At 50.3% G+C, this 13,777-nt stretch overlaps 1 protein-coding gene across 1 annotated transcript in view; it reads right to left on the bottom strand.

Annotated features, from left to right (window-relative positions):
* LOC137147877 (zinc finger protein 585A-like) overlaps nt 1-9,058 on the bottom strand; it is a 48,507-nt gene extending 39,449 nt beyond the window's left edge. The window contains 3 exon segments of the mRNA XM_067540270.1: nt 7,330-7,456; nt 8,247-8,291; nt 8,863-9,058. Of these exon segments, the coding sequence (XP_067396371.1) occupies nt 7,330-7,456; nt 8,247-8,291; nt 8,863-8,982 (292 nt within the window). The 5' untranslated portion in view covers nt 8,983-9,058.
* Between the last annotated feature and the right edge of the window lie 4,719 nt (nt 9,059-13,777).

The following is a 13,777-nucleotide window of genomic DNA, read 5'->3' as shown; positions in this document are numbered from 1 at the left end:
AGGCTGTCCCTCGGCTTGGAGCCAAGGTGTGGGTGGCTGCCACCCAGCTGTGAGCCCAGCTCATGGGACGCAGGAGGCTGCCACCAGGCTCCAAGCGGGGGGCTGCTGCCCGCCTCCCCCAGAAGCTAGCGGCTGCCACCTGCCTCCTAGCTGGGAGCTGTAACCAGGCGGGAAGTGGGGGGCTGCTGCCCACCTCCCAGCTCAGAGCTGGGACCCAGTAGGAAGCAGGTGGCTGCCACCCGCCTCTTCCAAAAGCCGGCGGCTGCCGCCTGCCTCCCAGCTGGGACCAGCCGAGAAGCGGGCGGCTGCCGCCCAGCTTCCCAGGACTGTGGCAGATGCCACCCGCCTCCCCACTGGGGGCGGTGACAGCGCAGGAAGCGGACAGCTGCAGCCCGGCTTCCCGGGACCATGGTGCCTGCCGCCCGCCTCCCAGCTAGGAGCTGTGACTGGGTGGGAAGGGGGTGGGGGGACTGCTGCCCTCCTTCCCTAGAAGCCGGGGGCTGCTGCACAGCTCCCAGCTAGGAGCTGGGATTGGGTGGGAAGTTGGCAGCTGCTGCCCGCCTCCCCTTCTCTCTGTTTTTCCCCTGAGTACCCCCTGCCTGTGTCTCGAATACTCCCAGGGATACACGTACCACACGTTGAGAAACTATGGCTTAGGCAACCGGAACACAGGATTTACAGATCCCTTGGTTAGTCTGGTAAAGCAAAAGGGAACTCTCCATTCATGTTGGCAGAGTCATCTGCCCAGCTTTTCCCAAGCCTCCTTGAGTTCATCTCTCTCTCTGTGTCTCCTTGTTTCAGTCTTTTTGCCCTATTTAGCAGCAAACTTAAAGTCGAGTCGGTTTGTACCCCAGTTCCTGTGTCTCAAGTCAGTGGAGTTGCATTCCCATGTTCTCCTTCCCTTGGATACCTGTCATTACACGTTAATGTCCAGCCTTTCAGACTTCCATTCTCCCATCTGCTTCATTCATATGTGGACAGTTCTTAATAGTGTACCCACATGAATGGAGACAGGCCTATGTTACTTCAAGAACAACTACATCTCCATCCCAGAAAAGGAATTAACTCCTTCACACCCAATGGCTAACAAAGCAAACTGAGAGGGAAGCTGACCCATGCATATTTTTCATTTAAAAACTACTAAATAAATCTTCCATTCTCCAGAAGGAGACAAAGTCAAAACGAAGGGCTAGGATAATGAATCATAAAACCACAGAAACACATGGGTAGTAAGGACTTCAAGATGTCAGCTAATCCATCCTCCAGCCCTGAGGCACGACTAAGTACACATCGACCATGACTGACAATTATTTGTCTAACCCGTTCTTAAAAACCTCCAGCGACTGAGATTCCACAACCTCTCTTAGTAACCTATTCCAGTACTTACCTATCCTCACAATGGAAAGCTCCTCCTAATAACCAATCTAACCATCCCTTGCTGCAGATCAAGTCAATTCCTTCTTCTCCTACCACAGGACACACGGAGAACAACGGATCTCCGTCCTCTGTATAGCAGCTTTTAAAATATCTGAGGACTGTTATCAGTTTCCCCTCCCTCCCCCATCTTCTTTTCTCAAAACTAAACACGACCAGTTCTTTCAACTTTTCCTCAGAGGTCACAGTTGAGGACAGTGAAGTAGCTCTGTGGATGTTTACTTCTGAATGGATATGAGCAGGGCATGGCTGCGTTTGTCAAGGGAGAGAAAAGAATGTTGCAAAAACAGACAGGAGATGGCGAGAGCCTGGAGAAGAGCTTTAGTGGTGAGGATGGACAGGAAAGGCTGTATCTTAGTGACGTTATGCAGAAAGAAAATGAAAGATGTAGAAATAGGCTGCATCTGAGGACCTAGAGCGAGGTCTGTCTTGCAGCATATGTGCAGCACAAAGATGTGAGTGACAGTAAGGATGCGAGTGGGGTCTGCAGTGATACGGCAAGGCGGGCGGGGGGTGGCTTGGGGGAAACATTAAAGCTGTGTTTTGCTCATTTTAGATGTTGAGCGTGAACTGATGGCTAGACGTCAATGAGGAAATGTCAGTGAGACAGGCTGAGATTTCAATTTGGGAAGAAAGAGACAGGTCTGGAGCAGTGAGTTAGAGCTGTGGGTCGTCAGCATAGAGATGGTAGCTGAATTTGTGTTTGTGGATGAGATTACCAGAGATAACATACAGAGGAAGAGAAGTGGACCGAGGACAGAGCCTGTGTAATCCCCACAGAAAGTTGGAGTGGGATGAGGAGGATTGTCCAAGGACACTGTAGCCGGGAGGGGTGTCCCCCTCTGAGGAGGACCCAGAGAGGGAGCCAGACCCACCCTGGCTGACAGAGCCCTCCCCCAGGGGAAGCCCTGACCAGAAGCAGGTGGGCGGGTCTAGGCCTTTAAAAGCCCCAGTGGCCCCACCTGACCAGAAGCAGGGGGGCGGAGCTAGGCCTTTAAGAGCCAGCCCGGTGAACTCAGTTAGAGGGAGACGGCCGAAGGGGAAGGACGCGTCTCCTCCTGAGCCCCTAGCTAAGGCCGGGCCGGGGAGCCGTGCTGAAAGGGAGCAGCTGGCCTTAACCTCAGCCTGGGGATCAGTGGAGGCCTCCCCCAAGTACACCCTGGCCTGGGAGTTGGAGGGGGGCCCCCCAGAGTATCCCATGGCCTGGAAGAAGGCCCACCGGGGTTCCCCACTGACTACGAGCCTGAGGAGAACCCCCCTGAGACACCCATGGCTTGGGAGCCGGAAGCGGACCTGCCGGAGCAGTACAGGGCCTGGGACCCCGAGAACTTACTGGCCCTGCCTGAGGCCTGGGGGCTGCAGGACCTGGAAGAGCTACCCTCCGAAGATGAGCCCATGGAGCTGCCCGAGCTGCCATCCGTGGATGAGGAGGGCCTAGTAGGGCTACCACGCCCCAATGACCCAGAGGAGGCAGGTACCAGGGGTTTCGGGGAGGAAGAAGCCCAGGGATAGCTGCAAGTTAGTGGCTGAGTCAGGGGCAACCCGGGCGGCATGTTGCGGCCGGAGCCCCGCTGACCCAGTGGCAAACGCCAGTGCCCTGGGCCTGCGTCCCCCTCCCCTATCCACCTTGAGAAAGCCTTCCCTGCTGTACCGCCCTAGAGAGTGGCTTGCTCACCTGGCCAGCCCTACCTGAGGGCCTGGTGCTTAGACTGCTACCTTGCCAGCCCTGCCTGAGGGCCTGGCCGTAGACTACTTACTTTGCCAGCCCTGCCTGAGGGCCTGGTGCTAAACTGCCTACCTTGCTGGCCCTGCCTAAGGGCCCGGCACTAGACTGCTTGCCCTGGGAGGGCACAAGACTGCTCCCGGTGGGAGGTAGCTGGGAGGGGTGGTCCCTCTCTGAGGAGGACCCAGAGAGGAAGAAGCCCAGACGCTGCTCCCCGCTTGCAGGGGCACGTCCACAGACACATTGGAGGAGAAGAAGCAGGAGAGGATAAGGGAAGACGACCATGGTCAGTGGCATCAAAGGCGACTGACAGGTCAAGGAGGATGAGGCTGGAGTACTGGTTCTGAGTTTTGCCTACGGAGAATTCATTAGAACTTTGGCAAAAGCAGTGTCAGGGGAGTGCTCCAAATCTCTGACTTCCTGAAACCTTCCCTTCCCTCCCGTGCCAGACCTCCCTGCTTCATAGAGAAACCATTCTCCAACCCCTTCACTCCCCCTGTCCCTCTACCCCCAGTGTTTCCTCACACCAGCTAAACCAGATCACCCACCCAACCCTCCTTCAATAGCAGCACCACTGCTGGGCCCTCCACCTCCTTTCCCCCATTCCCAGCTCACACCATTCCCGGTTCCCAAGTGTGCCTCTTCCTGACTCTGCTCCATCCTCCTCCTTTCACTATACTCAGCCATCCCTGATTGCCTCTAATTCTAGTGCTTCACTATATTTAAGGTTCAGCATTACTTTCTGTTTAAAGGCCAACTCTTCTAATTTCTCTGAAATTTACATGCTTACTCACATCGTCTTGAATTACACTGCTCATCAGGTGGGTACAGGACAGGGTCAGTGCTCCAAAGATGAGGTTAATTGCTCGAGAGTTTCCTGAGATACAGCCTTCCATAACAAGCTTTTGCTAAAAATCACCTTGCTCTTATAACAATTTATTGCACATACCTGGGGCTGAAACTATGGCTCTGATCAGCCCCTGACTAATGCTGGTCACTTGATATCTATCTCAGCTGCTGTACGGCGCACACTGGCTCTTTGGGGAAGCAGCATTCTACAAGTTAATAACTGCAGAGCTTGGAATTTCAGATCAGCATAAGCCAAACCAATAAACATAAGAATGGCCATAATGTGTCAGAACAATGGTCCATCTAGCCCAGTATCCTGTCTTCCGATACCAGCCAATGACAGATGCTTCAGAGGGAATGAACAGAAGGATGTAATTATCGAGTGATCCATTCCCTGTGGCCCACTCAGAACATGTGGCAGTCAGAGGCTTAGAAACATCCAGGGCATGGGGTTGCATTTCTGACCATCTTAGCTAATAGCTGTTGATGGACCTATCCTCCAAGAATTTCTCTCATTCTTTTTTGAACCAAGTTATAATTACAGCCTTCACAACATCACCATTTGCCTGGTTCTGATGTTAAGCATACCAGCCTCTGATTGCCAGGATCGTCTCTAGGGCCTTTTAAAAAAATTAGCATTACATTAGCTATCCCCAGACATCTGGTATAGAGGTAGATTTAAGTGGTAGGTTATATACTCCAGTCAGTAGTTCTGCACTTTCCATATATGAGTTCCTTCAATACTATTGGGTGAATGCCGTCTAGTCTTGGTGACTTAATGTTTAAATTTATCAGTTTGTTCCAAAAACTTCTCTATCGACATATGGGACATTGCCTCAGATTTTCTAAATAAAAGAATGGCTCAGGTGTAGGAAAGTCCCTCTCATCCTCTGCAGTGAAGACTGATGCAAAGAATTCATTTAGGGGCTCTGCAATGACCTTGGCTTTCTTGAGTGCTGGTTTAGCACCTCAGTCATCCAGTGGGCACGGATTGTTTGGCAGGTTTCCTGCTTCTGATGTACCTCAAAAAATAGGTGTTAGTTTCAGTGACTTTTGCTAGTTGCTCTTCAAATTCTTTTTTTGGGCTGCCTAACTATACTTTTACACTTGACTTGCCAGAGTTTATGCTCCTTTCTATTTTCCCCAGTAGGGCTTGACTTACAATTTTTAAAGGGTGCTTTTTTTGCCTCTCACTGCCTTATTCACTCTGATGTTTACTATGGTGGTACTTTCTTAGTCCTCCTACTGTTTTTTGTCCAATTCAGGGTACACATTTATTGTGAGCCTCTATTATGTTCTTTAAGTCATCACGTTTCTGTAATGCCTATTATGTCAATATCCTCACTAAAACTAGGCCCTCAAGTTCATCCATCTTAGTATTTAGCCTTCTTGCATTTGTTAACAAAAACTTATCAAAATTGTCAATATTTAGTTGTCTGCTTTCATGTTATGTAATTGTACAAGACTCTTTTTCATTGCCTGTTTCTTTAGCTACTACCTGAACTTTGTGAACTTCTATCCTCTCCTCTTTATTAGGATATGGAGAATCCTCATTAAGACATCCTCCCCTAAGAAATGGCTCTGTCTGAACCATGTGTTCCTCCATGAGGCCGCCTTTCCCCCAGCCCTTTGTTTAAAATCTCCTCTATGAACTTTTTAAGTTTACACGTCTGAAATCTGATTTTGGTTTAGGTGGAACTCATCCTTCCTGTAGAGGCTCCTCCTTTCCCAAGAGGTTCCTAAGAAACCTAAATCCCTCCCCCCTACACCATCATCAAAGATGAGTCAAAGAGATTGAAATTCACTTGTGCAGCAATATGAAGGTCTTTTAATAGCTAGACTCAGGGTTTCCAGCCATTTGCTGCTACAGTAACTGGTTGGCTCAAGAGGACATGCTGTGACCACTGAATCTGAGCTACACCATACGTCTGAGCCTGAGCCCTCCAACTGACAACTTACAATGTATGTTTTGGAATCTTTTTACATTCTGCAGGAATTTCTCTTGGAAATTTTGCCTTGATACCAAAATTACTCCGTTAAGAAGAATATTTTATAATGCTCTCAAATCTACACGGAGATATTGGACTGGTCGCTAATTAAGAGTTTTGTGAGTATTTCTTTGTCAGCTAGTGGTGTGAAAAAAAAATCTCACCCATACCAGACATACCTTGCTGGGAAAACTCTAATGTAGACACAGTCAGAGTGGCAAAAAAGTCCACTAAAAAGAAATCAAAGAAATGAAATGCCCATAAACTACACTGAAGGAGAGTTAAGATAGACCAGAGCTGTCTCATTCCCTTCCAGCATATGGCTGGTGAAAAAAAATTAAAACCTCTGAAATCAGGAAATGAAGAACTAAATTACAACCATAACTTTCCCCTCCCACTACTCCTGGAGCTCGCAAATCTCATTGGGAACACGTCAGTTAGGATGGTGCAAAGGTTTCCCAACTACCCAAAGAATTGGCAAATTTTCCATCTCTCCAAGTCAAGACTAGATGCCTAACTGGAAGATGTTTTCATGAAAACATAAGGTATTCAGTTCACTATAATGGTAACTGGATTACACTGTTTTATACTAGAATCGATGACCTAATAGTATCTCCTGGCTTTAAAATATATTTATCATCATTAACAGGACGAACAACTAAGAGAACATGCCATTGTTTGTGCTGTGTTCTACAGATTTGAATACCAGCTTTTATCTGCATGCACGCCAGCTATATGCACTGTGTCAGCTGCAGCTTTAAATGAACGGTGGAGGGAATAGTTGGAGCAGGTTGGCAGACCTATGACTGCAATATGCATGTGAAACTTGAAGGAACAGGTGTTCCTCATGTCAGTGCTGAGTGTTGTAGGTTGTATCAAAGGTGCACAAGGGTGTGCTCTTGCCATGAAGATTGTCAGCAATCTAGTGACACATATGCTAGTAGTCACCAATGATCAGTGAGGGATAAGTGAAGGCAATGACATAGAAGATATCCTCAGTGCAAGAGTAAAGGGGTGGTAACATTATGAAATCGTGAGATGGATTGTGTGCAGTAGGCTCAGTGTTTGAGCGCAGGCCAGCTGTAAGTTCTGTCCCCTACACCGGACCTAACCCCAAGTTTTGCCTTAGCAAAGAGAAGCTGTTAGACTTTGTGCTGTGCTGCTCCTGTGCTCTGTTCCCAGTGTTTTGTAGAAGGGAGGGCAGAGTGCTAGTATCCGTGTCATTGGCCTGTCGGGGTGTTGCTGATACTGGGCAGAGTTGAGTTGCACTGTGAGATGTCGTGAACCTTAACTCTTCATTTCCCCTTCCAACAGCCGAGGGACAGGAATCCTTACCCAGCGAAGTCACATGCTCATAGTTCTCCTGCATGACATCTCTGTAGAGGGCTCTCTGAGCAGGGTCCAGCAGAGCCCACTCTTCCCTGGTGAAATACACAGCCACCTCCTCGAAGGTCACCAGCCCCTGAAAGAGCAAGAGCCCCCCACTCACTACTTGCTGCCCACTGACATCCCCACTATTCACGGGGGAGTGGGGCCAATCACATGGAAGCTCTGGGAGGCAGGCAGCACAGTCCCACCCCACCCCATCACAGCAGCCAGGAAGCATCAGGATGAGGGAAGAAAAGGAGCCGCTCACCCCTTCTAGCAGACTGAGGTGGCAGGGGTCTTCACATTCAACACTCACCTCCCAGATACAGGAGATGGAGCCCCCAGCAGGGCCCAGGGACAACTCCCTGGTGGGAATCCCAACACCCTCCCCGTTGCCAGCAGTCAGATGGGCAGGGATGGGGAATCTTCCCTGGGCCTCACTGGTGGGTGCCCCTTTGTTTCTCACAGCAGCTCCTGGCTAGTAGTGTTAGGTGGAAATAATGGTTACGTTTATGTGCCCTTCTCTCGGTTGAAATAGGATAAACAATAAGGGAAAACTCCATCATGGATTTAGAATCCATTTTGGAATTGGCCTCAGGCAGTCAGGATGCTGACATTTGGCAGGCTGCCAGCAGCTGAAGTCTGCCCAGTCACAGCGAAAGGCGGGAAACCTAAGAATCGGTGCCGTCTGCAAAGCCAGAGCAAAGCAATAAAATCCCAGCAGTGGATTGGCTAAGATCAGCCCCTGGGAAGCTATTTAAGGCAGTGAGTGCCAGGGCAAAGGGCTGCCTGTCTGAGTGGTGGCGTGGCGAGGTACCGGTATTTTGTGCGGCTACAGACAGAGGACAGGAAGCAGACGGGGCTAGGAGGAGAAGCAGACTTACCTGAAGAGACCCGGTTCCAGGAAAGGAGATTGTGATCAGCGCTCCCTGGGAGGGAGAGAAAAGAAACTGTAATTACTATCGCAGACTGAGGGGACCAAAGGGGTTGTGTTTTAAAGTATTGGGCCTGGGGTTCACTCCCCCATCCGGTCTCGACACCAGTATTTATTATATCTGTGTTAAGTGGGAATAGCGTTTCTGACCCGTCCCAAAATAAAAGCTGTTCGGTTGCACCTTACTGGGTATCAGTCTCAGTCAGTTCATCCGGTGACAGATCTGGTAATCAGGTAAAATGAATCAGGGAACAGTTTGACTAACAGTAGGGTCCAGGCTTCAGTACTGGAGTTTGGACAGTTTTCCCAGCCCGATACTGGGTTGTTTTTTTCCTGTTTGACAAATTGGGGAATTCCCACTCACAAACCCCATGGGTCTGGTGGCTAGGATCTAGGCCCCACAATAAACAAATCCCAGCAGGTTTGTCACACCATTTCCCTCTCCCTTTCTCCACCCTGTGTATTTCCTGTCCCCTCCAATGCCCCCAGAAGTGTCCACCCCTTCTATAGTTACTGCCCTTCTCCCTGCAATAGGAACCCACCGGCAACTCCCTGATAATCCCTACCTCAACTGGCTCCACCACAGACATTTCCCTTCCCTTTTCCCTAGAAGGATGGAATGATCTGGAGCAAAACATGGATGTTACGCTGCAGCCTGTTAGGGCGAAAAGGGTAATTGGGGACATGTCAGAACAGGAAAGTATTTCACATCACAATTTCCCCAGGCTCTTTCCCTGCAAACAACAGAAAAATTCAAAACACAATTAGTAATTGGGGGGGGTGGGGGAGGCGGACTTTATCTACCCAGACATCAATTAGAAAAGGAATTCAACCAAACAAAAAGAGTTCACAGCTTGTTGGAATGTACTGGGGACACGTCTCTTTTGGAAGATAGAAGAAGTAACCGGAGGACAGTCATTTCAGATTTGATTCTGACTAAGGAGGAGGAATTTGTTAAGAAGCTGAAAGCAATATGGGCAAAACTGATTATGAAATGATAGATGAAGTCTATCGTCCTTAGTCTGCTACTCTCATGCCTTCTTTCTCATAGGACCGTGAAACGATACATTTCATGATCCTGTGAGAAGGAAGGCATGAGAGTAGCAGAATAAGGACAACATACTTCAAAAAGACAGACTTCAATGAACTTGGAGAACTGGTAGGTAAGTCCCACTGGAATAAAATCTGAAGTGAAATAAAGAGTTCAGGAGAGCTGGCAGTTTCGCAGAGACAATATTAAAAGAGCAAAAGCAAACTCTCACAGTGTGAAGGAAAGATAGAAAGAATAGTAAGTGGCCAATATGGCTCTATCCGGAGCTCTTTAATGATCAGAAAACAAAAAGGAATCCCTATCAAGTTGAATCAGACAAATTGCTATGGAGGAGTACAAGAGAATAACACAAGCATGTGGGGACAAAATCAGAGAGATTAATTCACAAAATGAGTTACACCTACCAAGTGACATAAAAGGCAGTAAGATAAGGGTTCTATAAATAATTAATTTATTACCAGTCCTTCCCATCAGCAGTAAGCCACCGAGACATTTTGAAACCCTCCCACTAATAAATTCTGGGAACCAATTGTGAGACAGGAGTTGAACAAAGGAGTTACTCTGGGGGATTCCCCGTGACATTGTCCCCAGGGCAGCACACTCCCACAGCAAGGGGTATAGGGAAAGGCAGGAATTGTCTTTTCCTCTACCTGAACCTCATCTTGTTCACAGGAAAGTGGATCTGCCCAGGAATGCTGCAATAAGTGTGTGTCAGCAGGTGAGAGATCTGGGAATCTCTCTCCAGTTATTTCTCCCACTGCCCCTTTCAGTCTCTCCTTGTCTCTCCCTTCCCCTGTCCCTCCCATTCTGGCTGACAGACAGCCATTCCTCGCTGTTCGCTCTCCCATAGCTAGATCAGCTCCTGCAATTGCTATGGGGAGGAGAGATGTGGGGTGAGGAGGGGCTGTTTGTGCAGAGTCACTTTCATGCCCACCCACAGCACGTTCCCTGAAGTCTATCAATCATCTGGAGTCTCTGGCTCAGATGTTGGTGAGGGCAGAGCCTACGGCTGGCCTATGGGGCTAATTACAGCTGGAGAAAGTCCTCACCTTGGCTGGGCACAAGAGGAGGCTTTACTCAAGGTCACTCCCTAGCCCAAAGTCACCAGGGGCCAGGAGGGAGCAGCAGCTGCTCAGCTTGGGTTCCCAGATCACAATGGAGACAGCAGCATCTGACCCAAGAAGCTCAACCCCAGTATCCTGAGCAGACAGAGCATTTCCCCCCTTTAGCAACAACTGAAATCCCCTCCCCACAGGGACAGATCCTGATCTTATTCACCCCCATGTCAATCTGGAGTCACTCCCTGTTCTTCCTCGCAGTGACTCTGAGTTAACACTGGTCTCAGTGAGACCAGAAACATGGCTCAGACGGGATAAGGCCATAGTCCTTACTTCCTCTATTCACTTCCTCCACTTCTTCTGAGGAGGATTCACAGCACAGTTTTCCCTCCAAAACCTGAAGTTGCTGCAATTTTGAAAAGAGGAAGAGAAGCAAAATCTGTGGTGTTTGATGCCAGCCATTCACACAGGTGGAGGTAGCCATAGGTGATGCTTCTTTAACAGGCCAAAGTATGGAGGAGCCAACATTTTAAAGATGTTTCCATGCCCAGTGACTGGCAAATAATGGCCACCAGAGACCCACCCCAGAGGCAACGACATCTCAGCACTGGGGGAAGCAGCCCCTGACAGAGACCATTCCTTATGGGGTTTTGGGACACTACTGGTGACTGTGGTGAGGACAAAGTGAGGGGCTAATAGAGTCGCATGGAGATTCTCAGCCACTCAGCACTGCCTGGGCAGCAAGGAGCCAGCCACAGAGCGAACCCTCGTCCTGTGCCCCCGAGGAAAAGAAAAGGGTCCAGCCAACTGTCCCGTGAGCAGCTGGGAGACACTCTTCCCCCAAACAGGGGGAGACCTCTGGCTTTGGTGTGTATTAAATATGGGGCAAATCACTTTCATCAGCAAACATTTTAATGGAGATAAAGAGGGGGAAAAATAAGTCTCCAATGAGAAGGGGAAATTGACCATTTAACCCACTGCAGCTGCCAGGATGCAGAATGGCTCAAAGCAATAAATTAGCTCCAAAAAAGGAAAAGTTGCTGCAACTAAACATGGGGATACCCGCAAACCTGAAATGCTTTTTAATAGACAGTTGATCATTACATGGAGAGAGGCAAAAGCTGGCAGCTGATACCAATATTAAGTCATTAAAGAGAGAAAGGTGGAAATCTGGAGAATTTTGGATCAATTTTCACAAATTAGAGAGGGTAAAGAGGTAAAATCTAAGAGAATTTCATATTATTTGACAAATGAAGAGAAAAAGGGCAAAACATCTGCAAAAATTTTCTATCAATATTCAAGAATTTGAGAAAAGGTCAAAATCTGAGGAGATTTTATGTTACTATTTTGGAATTAGAGAGACTGGGAAAAAATATCAGGGAATATTAAATCAGTAAGATAACCAGAGAGGAAGAAATGTAAAATTTTTGAGATATTTTAGGATATGTTTCTGAAGAAGAGCTCTGAGTAGCTCAGAAATTGGCCTCTCTCACCAACTGTAGTTAGTCCAATAAAATATATTACCTCACCCACCTTGTCTTTCTAAATGCAAAGCAATGAACAATGGAGTGAAAAACTGGAGCTACTTATACACCTTAGTAGGTGGTAAATTAACTATGAACTATAGCCCATCGAGCTAGGTTTACCATTTATTTAATGGTGCAGTAAAGCAAGAAACCTACAGGCCTGTATCCTATATTGGCTTCAGCAGTTAGCATAAGGCCTGAGGCCTATGAATTTTGACACAGATAAATGGCCTAACGGTCACCCCTAAGTTTTCAGGAACTGGAAAATAGAGTGTGAAAGGCTGAATTTGGTCCAAAAAGACACCAGCCACCTACAGGAACATGAGCTAACACGGCTTTTAGATACAACAGCTGCAGATGTCTGAGCACAAGAGTGCCATGGCCACAAACTGACGTATATGATAATAAACTGAGATCATTAATGCACTGATCTATAGGAGAAGGACACCCCAACTTTAGTAGGGTGAGGAAATACAATAAAGAAGAGGGTGGGCAGGTGAATGGCAGCTGGGGAGCTGCCTTGGGCAGTCCGGGGTGGCAGTAGCTGGGACTGTGTAACCTGGGGCTGGACAGTCTCCCCTGGAGACACTTTCCCCTCCTGCGCCCGGCCGTGCCTGGTTGCTGGCAGAGAATGGCCACCCCCATCCCACCCCAGAGCCTGCCGGGTCTCGGGGCTCTGCAGGCTGCACTCACCAACCCCCTCCCATTTGGGGGATGACTCAGGGCAACGATTTCCCACCCAACCAAGGGCAATTCGCTGCAGGTCAAAAGGGTGGGAAAATACCCGGATCTGAGGTGCTGTTAAACTGACTGTGGTGAATGAGGAGATTATGGGGCAAAACCTGAGTTGGAGACTAGAGGGAGGGTGAATAATTGGAGAGAAAAGGGGCGAAATGGGCCTGGCTTTTAATACCTCCCCGATAACGGGTCGGAAATGGGGGAGATTTTATCACCCGGAGAGAAGTGGCGAAATAGGAGCCGGTTTCATTAACACCCCCCCCCCCCCCGCCCCAGCGACCCCCGGCTGCACGGAGCTAGTTCAATTCCCCCCCCCCCAGCGTCTCCCCGCCCCCCATGGCCGGACCCCTCCCTGCCTGACACCCCCAGGGACACCCCCAGCCCAGTCCCGCGGCCGAGCCGAGCCGAGCTGGGGGCAGCGGTAGGGCAGCGGCAGCGCAGGCGCGTTACCCGCCCGGCTCCGGGAGCGGATCCCCGGCCCGGGCTGCGAGATCTGCGGCTCCCGGGGCCTCGGCGCGGAGTCCCCGCCCCAGGCCGCCCCGGCCGGGGTCTCCGTCACCTGGGGTCGGGCCGGGGCGGCCGCTCCGGGGCTGGCTGCAGCCGGAGAAAGAGTCCCGGGGCGGGTCTCCCACCCGTGTCTCCGCCTCGGGCCTGCCGCCCCCGCTGCTCCGCCCCTTCCCGGCTCCCTCAGCGCCGGGACCGGGAGACGAGTCAGGACGCACAGGCACGAGCGGCTCGCGAGAGCCACAGCACCGCCCCCCGCGGCTGCCATGACGCGCACACGCCCCCTTCGGCCGCTAGAAGGCCGAGCTTGAGAGCGCGAGAACTACGCTTCCCAGCGTGCCCCGGGAGGGGGCGATTGGTCCACTTCCGGTTCGTTCGGTGAGAGGCGCCTGTCATTACTGGGCAGTCGTTACGTCACTTCCGCTCCGAGGAGAGTTAGGCACTACAGCTCCCAGCCTTCCCCGGGGCGCTTCCGTCGCCAGCGCAGGGAGAGGAAGATGCCGGCGGCGCCGTGACCCTCCCGGTACCTTCTTCACCCCCGGACCGGAGGCCGCCCTGACTCCTCGGCCTCTTCCCATCTCTGAGCCGAGCCCCCAGGCCCGGC

Source organism: Emydura macquarii, unplaced genomic scaffold (assembly GCF_026122565.2).
Source record: "Emydura macquarii macquarii isolate MOO-44397 ecotype Brisbane River unplaced genomic scaffold, CSIRO-AGI_Emac_v2 contig_573, whole genome shotgun sequence".
Taxonomy (NCBI): domain Eukaryota; kingdom Metazoa; phylum Chordata; order Testudines; family Chelidae; genus Emydura; species Emydura macquarii.
This window is presented reverse-complemented; position numbering and strand designations above follow the sequence as displayed.